Source organism: Rhinopithecus roxellana, chromosome 3 (assembly GCF_007565055.1).
Source record: "Rhinopithecus roxellana isolate Shanxi Qingling chromosome 3, ASM756505v1, whole genome shotgun sequence".
NCBI lineage: Eukaryota > Metazoa > Chordata > Mammalia > Primates > Cercopithecidae > Rhinopithecus > Rhinopithecus roxellana.
In genome coordinates this window covers 17970941-17989347 of record NC_044551.1, presented here as the reverse complement: position 1 = coordinate 17989347, position 18407 = coordinate 17970941, and the positions used below count along the sequence as shown (strand labels likewise).

General features: G+C 36.4%; 1 protein-coding gene across 2 annotated transcripts; it reads right to left on the bottom strand.

Moving 5' to 3' along the window:
* Positions 1-215: 215 nt before the first annotated feature.
* On the bottom strand, positions 216-17535 carry C3H5orf51 (chromosome 3 C5orf51 homolog). Of its 2 annotated transcripts, none has more exons than XM_010361189.2 (6): positions 17386-17535; positions 13977-14083; positions 11932-12078; positions 10623-10754; positions 9618-9732; positions 216-4813 (listed from the first exon to the last, which is right to left on the bottom strand). In XM_010361189.2, the coding sequence occupies exons 1-6, from the start codon at positions 17483-17485 to the stop codon at positions 4530-4532; spliced, it is 885 nt and encodes a 294-aa protein (XP_010359491.1). In that variant the 5' UTR covers positions 17486-17535; the 3' UTR covers positions 216-4529. The 2 variants fall into 2 exon arrangements, with proteins under 2 accessions (XP_010359491.1, XP_010359492.2); XM_010361190.2 differs by lacking the exon at positions 17386-17535 and adding an exon at positions 15039-15196.
* Between the last annotated feature and the right edge of the window lie 872 nt (positions 17536-18407).

Below are 18407 nucleotides of genomic sequence, written 5' to 3'. Positions count from 1 at the left end.
AAGAGTCACACAGCTAGTACTATCAATGGCAGGGCTACGATTAAACTTAGGCCTTCTGGCTCCAGAGCTCAGAATCCTAACCACTATATTACCCCATCTTTAAAAGTTATTAGGACCAGAAGAAATAACATTCAGAAGTAAAAAATAGTAAACTGAGATGATAAAAGTTTTAATTCTGATGCAACAGCCAAATATAAAAGAAAACAAGCAACAAGTAGGGGTGTATGGTTTTATTTTTTTAAAAATGTATATGCTCAAAAACAGTTTACTTGGAAATTTTCACTAGAAGAAATAAAAAACACGAAAGAACACCAGCATAAATACACAATGCATACTTTAATTGTGGTTATATTAAATGTATCTTAATGTAATACTGCTGTAACATGGTATCATCTCATTGTTAAAAAATTAAAAAAAAAAGAATATAGGGAAGTGAAACTAAAAAACTACAGAATCCTGGATTCTATGGCAGATGGAGTACCCTTATTTAAGCTAGAAAAGGAGCCCTGTAAGACAGAAAGAGACAAGCAATCTAAAACCAGCATGTTAAACCAACTGTGAGTTTTTAAAAATGCCGTTAAAATGAATCTAAGAATGCCTTTTAACACAGCTCACACTTTAATGAACACCAGAGAATTCACAGCAAGACTGTAAAGCTAGGAATGTAATGTTATTATGGGGTTTTAGCCATGACCCTCACCTCACTCTACTATATGAAAAAGAAAAAAGAAAAGTCTTTAGTCATGATTTGCACCTTAATCAGCATCAATTATTCTCAGCAGCCCAAAACCCTATAAATGTAGCAGAGCACACAGGTCTTTAAGTATGAAAGTCTAGTTAACATAAAAAAAATTCATATTGGGAAACAGCCATACAAATTTAAGGACTGTGAAAAGTCTTTTAACAGAGTTTTGGTAACCACGAGAGAATTCAAACTGAAGAGAAACCCCAAGTGTAAAAAAACGCAACAAGGCCTTTAGGTATCACTCAACCATTAGCAAAATCCACAGTGGAGAGAAACCTTTTATGTGTAGCTGAAATGATAAAGTCTTAAGTAGTGACCCATTCCTTAATTCAGTATCAGAACTTCTATATGAATGTGCTGAATATGCAAGGTATATAACCAAAGGAGGGAAATTTGAAGACACGAATGCTGAAGCAGTAGACAGTTCCCAACCACCCCGAAATATAATGGCATCCCACCCCTCTCCCTATCACACTAGCCCCCTTACCCTAATTTTTCTTCTTGATGGTACTCATCACTTGACCCTCTCTATACATTTATTTCTTAAAATGTTTTGTCTAACTTCCTCCACTAGAATACAAGCTCTGAAACAGCAGGGGGTTTTAAAAAGCTATATTCTCAGTGTCTAGGATAAAATCTGGCATATGGTAGGCATACAATAGTTGAGGGAATTTAATGTAGTACTTTCCTCATGTGGGGCATTTAGTACCTTGAGGTTACTTCATTCTAAGTGAATGATTTAGCAGGCTTTAACATATATAGAAATGTGTTCATTATTTTATAATATGCCAGAGTAAAAAGCATTTTAACTGCTATGGTCTACAAATTATTCTCCAACTGTGTGGGGGATGGAAAGTTGTATAAAAAGCACCCAGTACTACCCTCATAATTGTACCAACCAGTTAGACAAAATGGCCTACAAGGGTCATGAAGGTAAAATGGAAGTTTCCAACTTCTTAAGAGAAAGTTCTCTTTCCTCAGGTTCAGAATCTAAATCTTTACTCCTCTCAGGATGACATATATCCCTATATGCTTTGTCAGCCACTGGTATAGAGGGCATGGCAGTTTGGAATCCAATAGCAACAACCTTTTTGTGCAAAGTTTGGCATTTAGAATCATGCCTCATTAATTCAAAAACATTACTAAGGGCCTACCATGCATTAAGCACTATGTATACAGGTAAATTTTTAAAATATGGAGCTTACCAACAACAAAGAAAATAATTACAAAGCAGTGTGATCAGTGTGATAACACTGGAGGGGAAGAGTAAAGGACAAGAACAAAGGAGCATCTAATTTGACTGAAAAGGGCTTTAAAAAGCCTATGAAAACAGAATCACTGAAGCTGAATCCTAAGAGGTAGGTAGGTATTCACTTGGTCACAAAGAAGGATGTCGAAGTAATGATGTGTGCAAGGCTACTGAGGTTGAAAACACAAAGCACATTTGGGGAAGCACTGGAAGTACTTGCAATGGATCAGGATGCTCTAAAAAGAGGGATAGTCTGTGCTTCTAAAAACCATATTAAAAATAATTTAAATCTTTATACTTAGAAAGCACAAAGGTATTTTCATAATAAAACTTGCTAAAATGTTAAGTTAAACAAAAATCTTAGCTGTGTAAGGATAAGCAAGGGGGCTGGGGCAGGAATTGAGAGATTCCCTTTGCCACAAAGGCTCTATATCAGAATTTGTATGTTTACCAAAAGCACCCTGGATTTTAACTGTTTGAGCAACACTGGACTAGAACATGATTACACAGGATGACTACAGAGACATGGCTGGGAAGGTAGCCATTCTGTGTTGCCCTGATCTGTGGAAAATCCCAAAAAGAGAAAACTTACAAAACAGAAAGGATTTTATATAAAAGATGAGGACTTGATGTTTGGACACACTGAGTTTAAAATTACTGTGGGATGTCTAATGAAGACATTTGATAGGTAGTTAGAAACAAGGTTTAGAGAGCAAGAGAGAAGACAGGATACAAGTTACAGGTTTGAGACTCAGTCTGATATTACAGGTGGTAAAAGAAGCCATAGTTATGAATGACACTGTATAAAATATGTAAAGTAAAAAAAAGAGAGAGAGAGAAAATCTAGTGACGATCAACACCTAAAAGGTAGGCAGAAAGTGAGAAACACTTTGTGGGGAAATGACGGAGACAGCAGAGATGAAACCAACGTGTAGCACAGAGTAGCTTTTGATAGGAAGCAGGCAACCTCTTTTCCTCTAAAACAGGGGAAAATGAGTAAAGTTGGAAAATACAAGTTGACCTCTTCATAGTCCCAATTTTCTGTTCAATAGGAGGAAGAGTCACATGCTAGGGGAGGGGCAGAGGGCCTAAGGAAAGTAATGAAGTTTGGCTCAGCCACAGCGGGAAATGGGAGAGAGGCCACCCTAGTAACAAACATAAGGTTTACATTGAGGGCTTTTCTAAGGCTGAAGCGAGATACTTGTACTGATTTTACTTTGAAGGACTACCCTTCACAAAGAACTCAGCATCCCAGAAAAGGTAGATAATAAATAGGATTAATCTGAGGTTGGGGGCTTGCTGAAGGATTAGACTAAAAGACCAGGGGAAGAAGAATAACTGGTGAGATTAGTTCATATAGTGTCCCATAAAGCTGAGGGTAGATAGGGAAGAAAGCCTGAAAGTGGCTGATAGTTTAGGAGGAAGGGGAACAGTCAAGAAATGGGGGTAAGAAGGAACTGAAGAATGTGGAACGAACATAAAGGAGAGAAAAGTCAATAAAATAAGGAAGTGAAAAAACTGAAAAGAGGGCACTTATCAGTTACTGAAATTTTACCAGAAAGAGAAATTCAAGATGGTGACATTCAAAGTGTGGCTACAGGAGTAAGCTGCTGGAATGTGATAAAGTCACTGGGCAGAAGTCCAAGATATCAGCAAGGTATCAGAAAGATCATCCAAAGATGACAACAGGAGTTGAGGTAGACAGAAAGACCATGAGCAAGATATCAAGTTAGGCTCTCTGGCCTTTAACACTCACCCCTATTATTAAAGGTAGAAAACATTAAAATTTCATTACGGTATGAAAAGATGTGCTATAAAAGCATATGAACTAATGGTAGACTAACCTAACTTGATTTTTATCTTCATTACTCACTTGAAAAGCCATGCATTTTCTTTTAAACAAAATAGAAAAATAATTTTTAAATTTTTATAAAATGCCTAAAGGAAGTAGAAATTTTAAATACAATTAGTAATACATGGCAAAATAATTAAACACAGTGATTCCTTTCTGAGATCTTTCATTATTTACCTTACTGAAAATGGAATCTGAATTAGTCATAATCTTTCATTTTGCCTACATTTATATCTATAGTATGTATTCAAAGCAGTGAGATAACTTTAATTTCTGATTCATGGCAAATTTCAAGGTAGGGAGATTATACAAAATAATCTAAAGATGACAAAAATGGTAAACTTGTGTTACATATACCACAATTAAAAAAATCTAAAGTAACAGAAAAAATCTTTGTAAAGCTAAATTGGGTTACTACTCATTATTAGTGACATAACATCTGTATTTTAAAGTGAGTTTGAAAAACAAACTCTTTTAGAAATTAAAGAATCATCACTTCATAGGTTTAAGAATATATAATGAAAAAGATGGTGACGGTGTTTAAAGAAGGGTACCCAAGTTGGATATCTTTATGCAGTGTAATGTTCTCATATTCAGTATCAACATGTCTTCTCTTTTGGAACTCTCTTTTCCATTTCATGGGTTTTGTTGTTTTTCTATTTGAAAAGGACTAGATGAACTTTCTAGTTACAGCGATGATGAAAGAAGTTTAAAATTTGTTTTGCATTCGTTGTATTCCATTCTTGTTCTTTCAGGGGTCCTTCACACACAGATACATACTTTTTCAAGATCTTTTCTCCTACTTCTCGGAAATCCAAGGGTTCCTTGTGTGTAGTGCAGCCTGCTCCAGAAACATTAGTATCCACTTCATGATTTTCTGGTTGCTGATCAGCACAATACTTCGATCCCCAGTAACACATTTCTCCACTGTACATCATAGCCAGCAGATGAATGTCACTAAATATTCCTGGGAAAGTCATTTAGGTCGACAGATTAGAATTAAAAGCTTAAAAAGAAACCCTAGTTATTAACTAAACTTGAATTAAAGTTCCTTTTGTCATTAAGCTTTTCTATTCTCACTTTAACAGTAACACAAAAGCAAAATATGACTAATACAATCTTCATTTAATGAGCATGTTTATATCTATTTTACTGATAAAGGAGGCCCATTACAAAAAGAGAAACAGAGTACCAGAGAATTTTTTTTAGAGAATCATTTAGGTAAGTGATTTTGACCTTTTTGGGGTCCACTCTAGAACTTCTTCAAGAATCTAAGGAAGAGAACTTCTCCCAGAATATACACCCCAAATTCTGCAGTCAATTTCAGAGTACTTATAAACTCCCTGAATTCCATCCATGGACACACCCTTTATTTTGGGGTATGCTCTAGGATGATTCATATAGCTAAAGTCAGGTATCCTAAACATCCTATATTTCTCTAAAAGTCTAAGAAATTATCATGCATAATCATGCCTGAGAGTCCATACAATTATTAAAGGTGTTATTTCCAAGATGCTTTGTATTACCAGAAAAAAAGAGAATATGCTGCAGAATTTTCATCAAAAGTTGAACTCTTTCTTCTTATGGGTAGTTTTTCCAGTAGGCAATTATATAATTAAACATTTATGGTGCATAAAGTGTATTAATTTGGCAGAAAGACAAATAAACCTAGAATGAAAAAGATCTGGGTATAAATTACTGGCTTTGTGTCTTTGGGCAAGTCACCAAAGCTCTTTGAATCTCAGGTTTTAAATCTGAAAAATAAGGAGTTTGTATCCCCTACTTAATTCATGGAATTTTCCTAAAGAACATATGAAATAAAAATGTAACTTCTTAAAAGCCATTAAAGAAAAAAATAAATGACGTATTCTAATGTGCTTCTGTGATTAGAAAAGATTACTTCAAATAAATGAGCATCATAATGTCTGTTGTTCACCTAATATGAGTGACCATGATGGCATTGGATATGAAAAATTCAACTTTCAAAATGGTGGTAGTTTCTGTTTTGAATCTATTGCAAGCTTTCTAAAGTATCAAAATTTGTTCCTGCAGTATTCACATTCACTTCACCTCAATTTCTGCTTATAAAGAGTAGCAAGAGAAACAACAGGCTCAGCAGAATAGCTGAATGAATGGTGATATGGTTTGGCTCTGTGTCCCCATCCAAATCTCATCTTGAATTGTACCCTCATAATTCCCATGTGTTGTGGGAGGGACCCAGTGGGAGATAACCGAATCATGGGGGTGGTTTCCCCCATACTGTCCTTGTGGTAGTGAATAAATCTCAAGAGATCTAATAGTTTCATAAGGGGTTTCAGCTTTCATTTCTCTCTCCTTCTCTCTTGTCACCGCCATGTAAGAAGTGCCTTTTGCTTTCCGCCATGATTATGAGGCCTCCCAGCAACGTGGAACTGTGAGTCCATTAAACCTATTTTTTTCTTCCCAGTCTTGGGTATGTCTTTATCGGCAACATGAAAATGGACTAATACAAATGGCTATACAATAAATAGTGGTTCTCAAACTTTCGCCTTCAGAACTTATTCCTTCTTTCTAACTGTATGTTTGTACCCATTAACCCAACCTCTCTTCATCACCTCCCTCCCACTCATACAACCTTTTGTGATACCAGCTCTGATGTGTAAGAGGGAGAGGGTCCTCAGTGGTATTAAGGGTGTAAACAAAGGGTGTAAAAGTTGGACAGTTTTTTTATTTACCCTCATGTGATTCCAGGTTTATTCTGACAAGGCAATTTTTATAACACTTTCAACTGATAAGGCCATGTCCAAAGATTAAAATTCTCTGGCCCCACTTCACAGAACAATGAGGCTCAGAGGTGAGACACAAGGGCTTACTGAATAAAATTTAATGATATACAGATAATGTCTAAACAATAATATGATTATCTTACCTTAGAAAAAGTAACAAAAACCATACACAGTTTTGAGTTTTATCTAAAATTAGGTAAATTATCACCAAGATCTAGCCACAGAAAATTTGATGTCTCATATAGAACTTTTCTCCCTAAATATTAAGAATTATTCAGAATTGTATTTTATATCGACTAACAAAAAATAATTTGAGCCTCTCCAAAAGGGACTTAGGAGTAATTCAGCCTATGAAAGGTAGGTTTCCTGGCTTCTAATCTAATCATGTTCAGAGAGATACATTTGGGCAAAGCAACCTTTTTTTCTTTTTTTCTCAGACAGGGTCTCACTCTGTTACCCAGGCTAGAGTGCAGCTGTGCAATCAGGGCTCACTGCAGCCTCAAACTCGTGGGCTCAACTGATTCTCCCACCTCAGCCTGCCATGTAGCTGGAACTCCAGTCACGCGCCACCACGCCTGGATTTTTTTTTTTTTTTTTTTTTTTTTTTTTTTTAGTTTTTGTAGAGATGATGGATGATGTCTCACTATGTCTTGAACTCCTGGCTTTTCTCTAGTGATCATCCTGCCTTGGACTCCTAAAGGAGGCAAACTTACGTTTTTTTGTTTTGTTTTTGTTTTTGTTTTTTGAGACAGAGTCTCACTCTATCCCCCAGGCTGGAATGCAGTGGCGAGATCTCGGTTCACTGCAACCTCCGTCTCCCGGGTTCAAGCGCAAACTTCTTTAGATGAGGACAAAAAGCCAGCACCATAAGAGGACTTAGGACAATATGTAGCAAAACTGCTGTGGTGCTTATACTGTTTCTTTTTGTCTGGAAAATGCTACCCTATCTGACCCTTTTAATTCCCTTGTTGAAGAAGCAACTGAAACAAGGAGCTAGTAAATTCAAAGTATGACAAAGAGATGTCACCTATATTACCTGCTTCCTGAAGAAAAAATTCCAGGCTATGAGAGTGTCTTACTATAGAAATGGGAGAATTAGGAAAGCAGGTGATTTGTGCCACTCCCTTTGGTTCTAAATGAGCTTTACTGCCTACCTCCACCTTTTTCTTTTAAAGAGTCCCACATTAAGAATTCAATTTAATCAGTCCATGTGTGTGAATAGAAATTTTTAACAAGGCATTTTCAATGCCTTTAATTGGTTCCTAGTTATCTGAAATAACTAATAACTAGTATATACTTGCCATAAATACATCAAATACCCCATGTTTGTCAAAATGTCATGCTCACTGAGAGAGCTTTTTGTATTCACAATAAGTTGTTTTAGAATGAAATATTTGTCTAAATGAGCAGAAAGTAATAATTTTTGGACATCATGTCACTTAAATCACCATTTTTTTTCTATGAAATGCTTTCAAATAGAACAATCCTGGAGAGGCTAACAAAGAAACAGGAAGAATTAAAACATACTTAAAATACTAGAATATTTCCAAAGAGGTATTCTGATTATTCTTCATATTTCATTTTTTTCCCATCAAAACTTCAGATGAAGTAAAAAAAAGTTTACACATGTGATCTAATGTTACTTGCAGCTATTTGACCTTGACCAATTCATTTGGGTTTACCTGGACCTCAGTTCTTCCATTTATAAGAAGATGGTAAAAGTAAATGGTTCTTCTCTTCCCACACACAAGTCTAAAATTCAGATGATGCTCTATATTCAGTTCCTTGAATTTTCAAGTACACAGATGCTTGTGGTAGAAATTTATAGTTGCCAACCAGTACTCATTCTCCCCAATACCCCTTTCTTAGTAAACAACCTTAATTTTATTTGGGATGGCAATGTATCAGGTTAAGGACTATACTTTCCAGGTTTCCTTACAGCTAAGTAAAGTCATCTGATTAAATTCTGGCCAGTGAAATGGAGGTTGTAAGAAACTTCTGAGAAGGACGGTCTAACGGAACATACTTGGCTGAAATTCCCTTTTGCCATGCCTGTAGCCTGAAACACAGGTGAGACTGAAGGAGCTCCAGGAACATCTTGGGATACTGAGAATAAAAGCAATGTCCTAAACAGAGATGCATGCTGCACAGTCTGGAAAGTATTATATTCTAAATAAAGTGCCTCCTCATGAAGAAAGAGTCTTGTTTTAAAGATGAACAGAGGAAAAAGGTAAGAACATGATGAGATGGAGCCACTGTACCAGCTCTGGACCTTTCCTGTGTGAAAGATCACTAAATATCTACCTTGTTTAAAAGTTACTTCCAGTTAGTTACAAGTAGCCAAATCTAGTTCTGATAAAATGCTGACTGAGGCTTGACATAGTTTGGCTTTGTGTCCCCACCCAAATCTCATCTTGAATTATAATCCCCAGGTGTTGAGGGAGGAAGCTGGTGGGAGGGGACTGGATCATGGACGTGGTTTCCCTCATGCTATTCTCATGATAGTGAGTGAATTCTCATGAGATCTGATGGTTTTATAAATAATAGCTTTCCTTGCACTCACACATGCTCTGTCTCACCTGCCACCATTTAAGACGTGCCTGCTTCCCCTTCCACTATGATTGTAAGTTTCCTGACACCTTCCCAGCCATGTGGAACTGAAAGTCAATTAAACCTCTTTTGTTTATAAATTACCCAGTCTCAGGTAGTATCTTTATAACAGTGTGAAAACAAACTAATTACACGGCTGTGTGAGGATGCAAAATGAGCAGAAGGAATACAATACATAACTTCCAAAATTGCTTAACACAAGGGATTAGAAGTATTTTTCTGTATTACATCAAAAGACTTTATCTTTGAATTTTGTATAAGCCCTTTTATTACTTATTACTTTTTTGTCTATAATCTACTTTGACATTTATTTAAATCAAAGTGAAATCTAATAAACTTCCTAAAATCTTAAGAAGCTTTAAATCACTTAGAAAATTTAATGAGAGATCACATTACCTGCACTCAGTAATTTAGCTGTGTCTAGGTCTTGGAAAGAAACTCCTTCATTTAACTGGATAGGACATCGATAATTTAGCATCTGTAGCAAGTAACTGATTCCATCAAGAAGGTACTAAATAAAAGTCAGAGCCAAAGAATTGAAAGTATTATCTGCAGAGATATATAAACTTCAAATATTAATATTTTCCATTCTTTACTCAAGAGAAAGTTGGTTAATATATAGACATAGCTTACAGCTATTCTATTTCAATGGTATAAAGACCCACTATCCCAAGACTCTGCTAATATAAATATACCCCTTGAAATGCTCTAGTAGTAAGAAAGAGTACTAAAAAAAAAAAGAACGCATTAACCAGAAACACATTTCAGTAATATATTTGTTAAAGATGTTATCAGAGGAAGAAAAGAATAAAGATAATAAAGATGTGCTCAACAACAATGTATTAAAAGCACGTATGTACTTATAATTTAGAAATATTATGATCAAACTTTTATATCTGCAAGTGTGGTCTCCCATTTCCAAGCCCACCTAAATTGTGTGTACATTTAACCCAAGTTAGAATCCTTAGTGATACAATACCAAAACTCATATTTTGGATTTAATGATTCAGTCATAATGGTCAAGTGAATCAGAGGGCCACAATTTTCTAGAAGCAGGGTCATATGAGTTCCTTAGAAGTGATCTGCTGACAGGCTCACAAGTATTTCTTTCAGGACAAAATTTGTTTAAAAGTTTAGAAATTAATATAGTTTATCTTATATTTAAAATAATACAAATCCTTAAAAAAAAGAACTTCACAGATTACAAAGTGCTTTCACATGTTATCTGATTTAGTCTTCACAACAAGCCCAATTTATTTATGATTACCCAGCTAGTAAATAAAAGACATAAAATACAAACCAAAGACCCTTTGATCCACTACTCTTAGTAGTACAACAAAGACAGCTTTCTGAAACCTATAAATGTCAACAATGAAAAATGTATAGGGAATGTCTTCTTACCTTTTTAAGCAAACTGGATTTTCTTAAGAGCCACTCTCTTCTTTTGGTAAGAGAATGACAATACATATACAGCAGGGCTCCTCGTCTCCAAGACAGACATTCCAGTAGCTCATCCCCAAGCAAATTGCAGTGCTGAAACACACACAAAAAGACATAGCTAAAAAGGGAAATTGGATGTCTGTAAAAGTTGAAGTTAAATTTCAAAAACTCAGCAATTGAAAACATTCTCACATCACAAAACGTGCCCTTTGTTTAGCTACTTACACAGGGAAGCCTTAGTTTCAATCAATTATAAATATGCAAGCCTATCAATACATGAAAATTAAAATAACTACTTCAATTCACAAGTAGTTTTACAAAAATAATTTAAAAAACATTTTTACTAGCAAATTCCCCTAACAGGTTTGCAACATAAGCAGTCATTTTATTAAAAAGGTAACTTTTCACAAATACATTACTTGAAGTGAGATCATATCTATTTCTACTACCACTCGAATAAAATAATGAAAATTTACACCCAAAATAATAATTTACACCCAAAATAATTCTAATAAATCAAAATTTTTAAAGCGGTTTGTCATTTAAATTTGGGGATAATGTTTCCACAGCCTCCCCTGATATAAAAACAGAGAAAAAAAATATCTAGGTAGATAGTCAGCAGGCAGTTAAAGATGAGAAATTATTTGCTTGAAAGAGTATCCAGGACTAGAGATAAAAAATAATAGGATTATCCAAATAGAGATGACAGTACAAAGCCTGTGAACAGATTGTCAAGCAAAGACAGAACAGAGACTATCAGTGGTGAAGGAGACATCCTTGGCTAGTACCTGTGCTTCTAGAATGGAAGGCAGGACAGTTGCTAGCAAGAGAAGACATTTCAGACATGAAGAAGTGGAAAAGGAGCAGGTAGGGTCTCAGAGGGAGGGGGTGATCAATGTTAAGAAGGGGAGCAAATGTTCGAGAGACTAAGGACTATAAGGACAACAGATGTAGTAATTAGATTAACAGTGACCTTCAAGAAAACAGCATCTGCAAAAGTAAACGGGGTGGATATGGGAATATCTATGTTAAAAAAAATGAGTAGGCACTGCTATTACAATTCTATTATGCAAATATTCTGAAATACATTTAGTAAAATATGATACTTTTGTTGCAACATTGGTCTGAAGCGTTAAGCTCTTTTATCTCCCTCTTCCAATCTTAACTTAAGAAACAAAGATACAATCAAGAAGAAAAAAAAATATAGACTCCAAAGAGCAGGACAGTACCAGCAATATTCCATCATAATTAACAGGAATGTAAACCTTACTTTTGGATGCATATTATTTTCCTTGACTAAAATTTCTGGTTCTGAAAGAAAACTGATCAGCTCTTTTACTTTCTGTGAAGAAGAGTCTTCAGGAAAATCTTCATCTACTAGCTTGTTCTCTTCAAAATATGTCATGTCCAAAATAGCCTAAAAAAAATAAAAAGAAAGGTATCTATCACATTTAAAATTGAAAAAAAACAATTCTTACAGTTTAACCTTGGACATATAGGTGCTTTACTACACATTTAAATCTTCTAGCTCAATATGTAAATTTGAGAAGTAGGCAAAATGTCTAGATGTAAATATAATTTGAGAAAGATTTTAAAGAAAACTTCATAGGTATTTTACTAAAGTACTGAATTAATGATAATCTTTCTTTCCCTCAAAAAAAAAAAACCAGAGCTTTAATTTACAGAATTTAATTATATAGAATTATGAAAAACGTAATTATTATATTCTGCTATATATATAATCCCTGAAAATTTCCTAAATGCCTGCTGTATCAAGTTAAGATCACTACTTCTAGTTTTGAACCTTCAGAGGATTTATTTGTTTTCCCAAATACAGAGCTAGTATTAGGGGCATATGTGTCCTGCCACCCAATAGAGTAAACATACCATCAACATATGCAACTCAAACACTAAGCCCCCAGTATTCCTAAATATTAGAGATGCTGTTAAAGCATATAAAACTCCTCAATCCTTTTTCCTTTCTCAATCCATTGAACTAAGACTAAAGAAACTGGGTTCTAGTGTCATTTCTACCACTAATCACTTAACTAACCAAAGACAAGTCAGTTTTATCTTTTTTGAGCTTCAGCTTCTTAATTGACTAAATGATAAATTGGACTAAGATACCTTTCAAAGTTCCTTGTTGGAGTATAAAATTAATTAACATATGTAAAGTACTAGAAATGTTACCTAGCACCCAGTTAGTGCTTTTACTTTCTGTGAACCTGAGCAGTAAGTGTTATTGCGTGAAAGGCCTAAGCCAGTAAGGAGAGATCATCATATATGATTTCATCATCATATGAAAGGTGATCTGTTGATTCAGAACCATAAATAGGTTTTAAGAGGATCTGGAAAACTGAAATCTGTATCTCTAGGTCTTTTGCCTTATTCTAGTAACTAAGTTAAATGTTTGGAACACTCTCATTTGAAAAAAATGAGATGACATACAACATATGCAGACAAGCAGAGTTTTCTGAAAGGAAAGAAAGCCAAGCAAAATACCTGCCAAACTTAAACAGTTCTCTGTGGTTTATGAGTAGCTGTTAGGCTTACTCAGCCATGGTGTTTGAAGGCAGAAGCTATCTTTAGAAACTTCGTAACAGGAAGAACAGCACGAGGCATTTAAATGCTATAAATGGGCACTCTGGAAGCCTAAGTTTACTGTACTTTCTGTAACCACTTCAGCTTTATTATCCCTTAGCAATCCAAAAAGGGCACATGAAAACACTCTATCAACTACAAAGTGCTATATAAATGTTAGTTACTACAATAAAATTACATTTCTTGATGTTAGCATGCCTCAGCAGTGTTTCAGAAAACCAAGAAAAAAAGGCATTGTCCACACAGCAGCCTGATTTGGAAAGGAAAGTTAAAAAACAAGTCGGTGAACAGAAAAATCGCCTGGATATGCATGACACTAGCAGGGAGAATAATATTGAGAATCCTAGGGAAGGTAAATTTCAGGGGGAAAAAAAAAGTCGGGGCCCTTATATCACCCCCTGCTCCCTCTGAAACTTTCAAGAGATTGGACATTGCACACACTAGTGTCCTGTTCAATTATCTCTAAAGGAAAACAATTCTATTATCTGTAAGATTTTTTTCCTGACTTTTCTAATTAACACATCTAATAAATCTTACTTCTTTTCATACTGCCTCAAAGTTTCAAGTTTTTGTGTTTTATTCATAGTTTTTTGAACAAAATTAAACACTTGAAATATGGAATAAACTGATTTCATTTTACCTAAAATTGGAGTCAATCATCTAAATAAACAACCTGCCCTCATAAAATGCCAGAGTCCACATCTCTTTCAGTACCTGTGTGTAAAGTTCTAGAAGATTTGATGGATTTGAACATTCTTTCTCTTCTCCACACAGGAGTTTCAATTTTTCTAATGCTGCAGAGGCCCGAATTAAAAAGTGATCTATAAGAAATAAAAACATGAGGATTACATCACATAGTTTCAGAGTGTTATTTAAACAAAAAACAAATTATGTATGAAGATGAAATGATGAAATGACAAGATGAAATAATATTATGGCATATGGAGAAACAGCATTATAGTAATAATATCTATGCTGACCATGGCTCATAATATCTAAAATATGAAATATCTCATAATGCCTAATCCTAATTAAGTAAATTTATCATGAAAATGTATTCTAGAAAGCAAAATACTGAAAACTTTCTAGAATCAATCTTGCCATTTCTCAAATGCAGTCTGTATTCTCATTATGCTTCTTTTATGATGATAATGCACTCAAAATAGTTAAATTTAAAACTTACTAGAATATACAAATAATACATATAAATCTACAGAAAGGGCTTCCACTGAAAACTTATAATTTCATAAAAGTAGTTGCAAATGTTATGCAAAAAACCATGATTGACAAAATCGAATTCTTTATAAAATGCCAGCATTATGAGCAGTTATAATTTTATAATTGTTTATATCTACTACGATTAAAATTATATAATACATCTATGTATTTAATTCCTTTAAAAACTTAGAAACAAATTACCTCATTTTCTCAAAACTTGGAAGAAAAGGAACTAAACACTTCTAATAAGTCTTCTAATCACAACTCACCCTCCCTCCACCTTCACCATCTCCTGATGTTTTCCCTTTCTCTAATGTCATAATCCCTTTGTTGCTTCTATGATTTCACCTTTTCTTATGTGTCCACTCCAAGGTACTATCCACCCTTCTGCAGCACTTCATGTAGTCACATTTAGATACACCCACTATCAAGACACTAAACTCCCTGAGTTTGCCTTTCTGTGCTTCCCTTCTGAAACATACTCTGATATTCTAAAATATATCCCTTTCTTCTTCACAGGCCAATGAACAGATAGTGTTGCACTTGGTGTAGGCCTACCTGATCTAGCCTCAGGAGTTACACGGACAGATAAGCTGTTCATTGTTGCAGCAAAAGCACCATCAGGTTATGTCTGTTGGCAATCATGTGACTGCTGCCTTTAGTCTTCTCAGGTAAAGCCTGAGACTGGATTTTGATTGCTGTAAGATCCACTTTCACTTTAGTTGAAATCTGCTTCTTAGCACTGTCTTCCCACCTCTCATTAGCCCAGAAGTGACATCCACACAACGTAGAAAAAGAGCCTACTATAAACTGAAATTATATGGAACATGACACTCCTTAGGCGCTTCTTTAGAGAGTGTGTTAATATGTTTTTTAACTTGCAGGATTATTTTCAATGTAAAGATTTGCATCGAACTCATTAAACCATTGCTGAAAGAGTATGCCACATAAACTGATGACATAATTACTGTGGCAGGGGTGTGGTGGTGGCATAGCTCACATTTTGGAAAAGCCCATAAAATGTAGTTTTACTAGAACTATTTAGTCAAAGTAATGACTGGTAAAGCAAAAGATGAAACTGATTCTTATATAATCTCTGGAAAAACTCCCTTATGATATACTTCCATAGAGTAAAGAGATTGTGCTTGTACAATGAGAAATAAATTAACAAAAATTGGCTAGAAATTAAAAAATGCATTATTAGATGAAATAATATCTGGCTGTATCTCATCTAATTTGAAGAAGACAATGGAAATTATCAAACCCCTATACCCTAGTATAAATACATAGTCGTTACATTAAAGAACAAATTTTGAATGTATTTATTCTTGTTGCATGGAAAAATGTCAAATTCAATTCAAGTACATGAAATTTTATTTTAATTACAGTTCATAAATCTTGTAATATTTTTAAGATTGAACTGATTTCCATGCTGACCATGGCTCATAATATGAACCAGTAACATTGTCATTTTATTTTAGCAAATTTTCAGAAGTATAAAGCCTCCAAACAAGAATTCCATATATAGCACATGACTTTTATTTCCAGCTCTCATTCATTCCAGATTAAAGAACTCTTCCAAGGGAAATGAGAATGGCTTTTGGTTCAGTGATAAGTGAATAAAAAACACTCTTTGGTCTCTTTGGACTGGTTCAAGTGAATCTGGGAATTAGAGGTAACTTAGATACACTTTCAAGTTTATAGCTCCTACTACCCAAGAATTATTCATGTGAATCCACAGACCAAAATATAAGTCCGCTTCAGGATGGTCTGTAGTAGGTCTTTAAAGAACACACTCCTGGCCGGGCACAGTGGCTCACACCTGTAATCCCACCACTTTGGGAAGCCAAGGCGGGTGGAATGCTTGAGCCCAGGAGTTCAGGACCAACCTGGGCAACATGATGAACCCCGTTTCTACAAAATATATCAAAGTTAGCCGGGCGTGATGGTGTGCGCCTGTCGTCCCACTGCTAGAGGGGCTCCAGCCTGGGCGACAGAATGAGACTCTGTCTCTAAAAACAAAACAAAACAAAACACTCCTGAGAAAAGATAATCCGGCAAAAAATATTCACTGAAACTAAGGCATTTCATCATAGACCCTATTTAATAAGAAATTCACCAACTATTCAATAGCTTAAGAAAATGTTCCACCACTGTTTTCCTATGAGTCCAATGGTATCAGTCAGTCCACAAGAATTTTAAAAACTATCTGTAGTAATAGCTCAAACTCGAAAAGGAATAATGTAGAACCTAAAGGCAGGTGAGACGTAATGAAGAGAATTGGACTTAAATTCAGAAGGTTGAGGTAATTCCCTAGCCCAGTTTTTCCTAAAAGCTTACACCTTTCCAAAACAACTATGCCAATACTTAACAGAGCCCTTGTTAGAACTGGCATGATGTATTAGGCAGAACAGTCTACACACTAATGTAAAGCTCTTCTACAGAATGTTTAGAATCCAAAACGTAAGATGCAAATTTACAACGCAGCAATGAAAAAGTGGAACTGTTATACCTGCCTTTTTATCTTTACAGGATGCAAACGACCATTACCAATTTGAGTGTTATCATTCACCTTAGCCATTTATTTAAACTTCTGTATTTTATTTAGATTCTGCCCTTTTCCCAATCGCTACCGAGACAGTTTACATCAGCATGGATCTGGACAGATTTTCCATGAATTCTGAAAAATGCAGTTTCCGAAGACAACGCCTTGGCAATCAATGTGAGTTCTGGGGAGTGGGCAATCGATGGAGCAGCGAGGATCAGAAGCAACAGACCTCGGGTGGCTACTTGCGGCCTGGGACCCAAATGAACACAGGCCTCAGCCTCCAGCCCTCATACCCATCGAGCGCCAGTACCTTAGCGCCGTCTGCCCCGCCCGCCTCCCGCTCCTCCGCTCCCTCACCATCTTCACCGGCAGCTTCGCTAAGTTGCTGTATGTGGGCCTGAGCCAGGTCCCCGAGCTCTTCCACTCGTCTCACCACACTATAGAATGCGGCCGCCATGGCCACAATCTGCGGGCGCGCCCCAGCCACGTGACCGTGTTGCCCGCAATCACCTGATCCTCCAGCACGGGCGGGGCGTAGGGCGGAACTCTTGTGGTTGGTGGGAGGAGACATCAGCTCCGGAAGAGGGCTGGCCCAGGCCGGCAAAGGTCGTTCCGGGTCATTTTTCCTGGACTTTCCTTCCCTCCCATAATCCTGAGCAGCAAGGAGACTAGGGGCGGGTGTGACGTTGAGGCACGCCTCTCTCTCGCCCCCTCCTGTAAGCCAATAGGGAGCCAGCCGTGCCCCTCGACTGACCCAATGGGAAGTCGGCTCTCTCCTCCTGCCTCCTGGAAGACAGCTTGGTGACGTGAAGGGGGGCAGGATGCGGACTGTCGTCCGCATTCCCGCTTCCCTATCCGGCATGGGAACCACAGTCTGGAGGGCGGACGCGAGGGTCTGGAAAGAGGGCTGTCACTTTTGGCCTTGTAGTAAGGAGGTTGTTAAAATAAAGTGATTATAATCTCCTGGTCCGAAGCGGAAACCCCACGGCCCCCTGTGTAACACATCCAAGTCTCCAGGAGTTTGTAGTACATCTGGATCGGGAGCTCCAAACACTACTGGAGTTGCCAGTCTACGTGGTTGAATATTGCTTTTCTAAATCTTATATTTAGCAGTCGAATTTATCTCTGACCTCCCTTGGAGTTCACATTTAAAGTTTTTCAGACATCTTGCGTCCAGTGGTACTGAATTCTGCAGCCACAAAACTATTTTCATTGTCGATCTCAAGCCCTTCCCTTAAGGCGCTAATTGTGCATAAGTTCATCCTCTCAACTGGGAGTTTCAAAACACTCAGTGAGCAAGTCTAACTTCACTTTGCATTCCGTGACTACTTTCTTGCCTCTGGTCAAACAAATCGTTAACTCTGTGGATTCATTTTTCA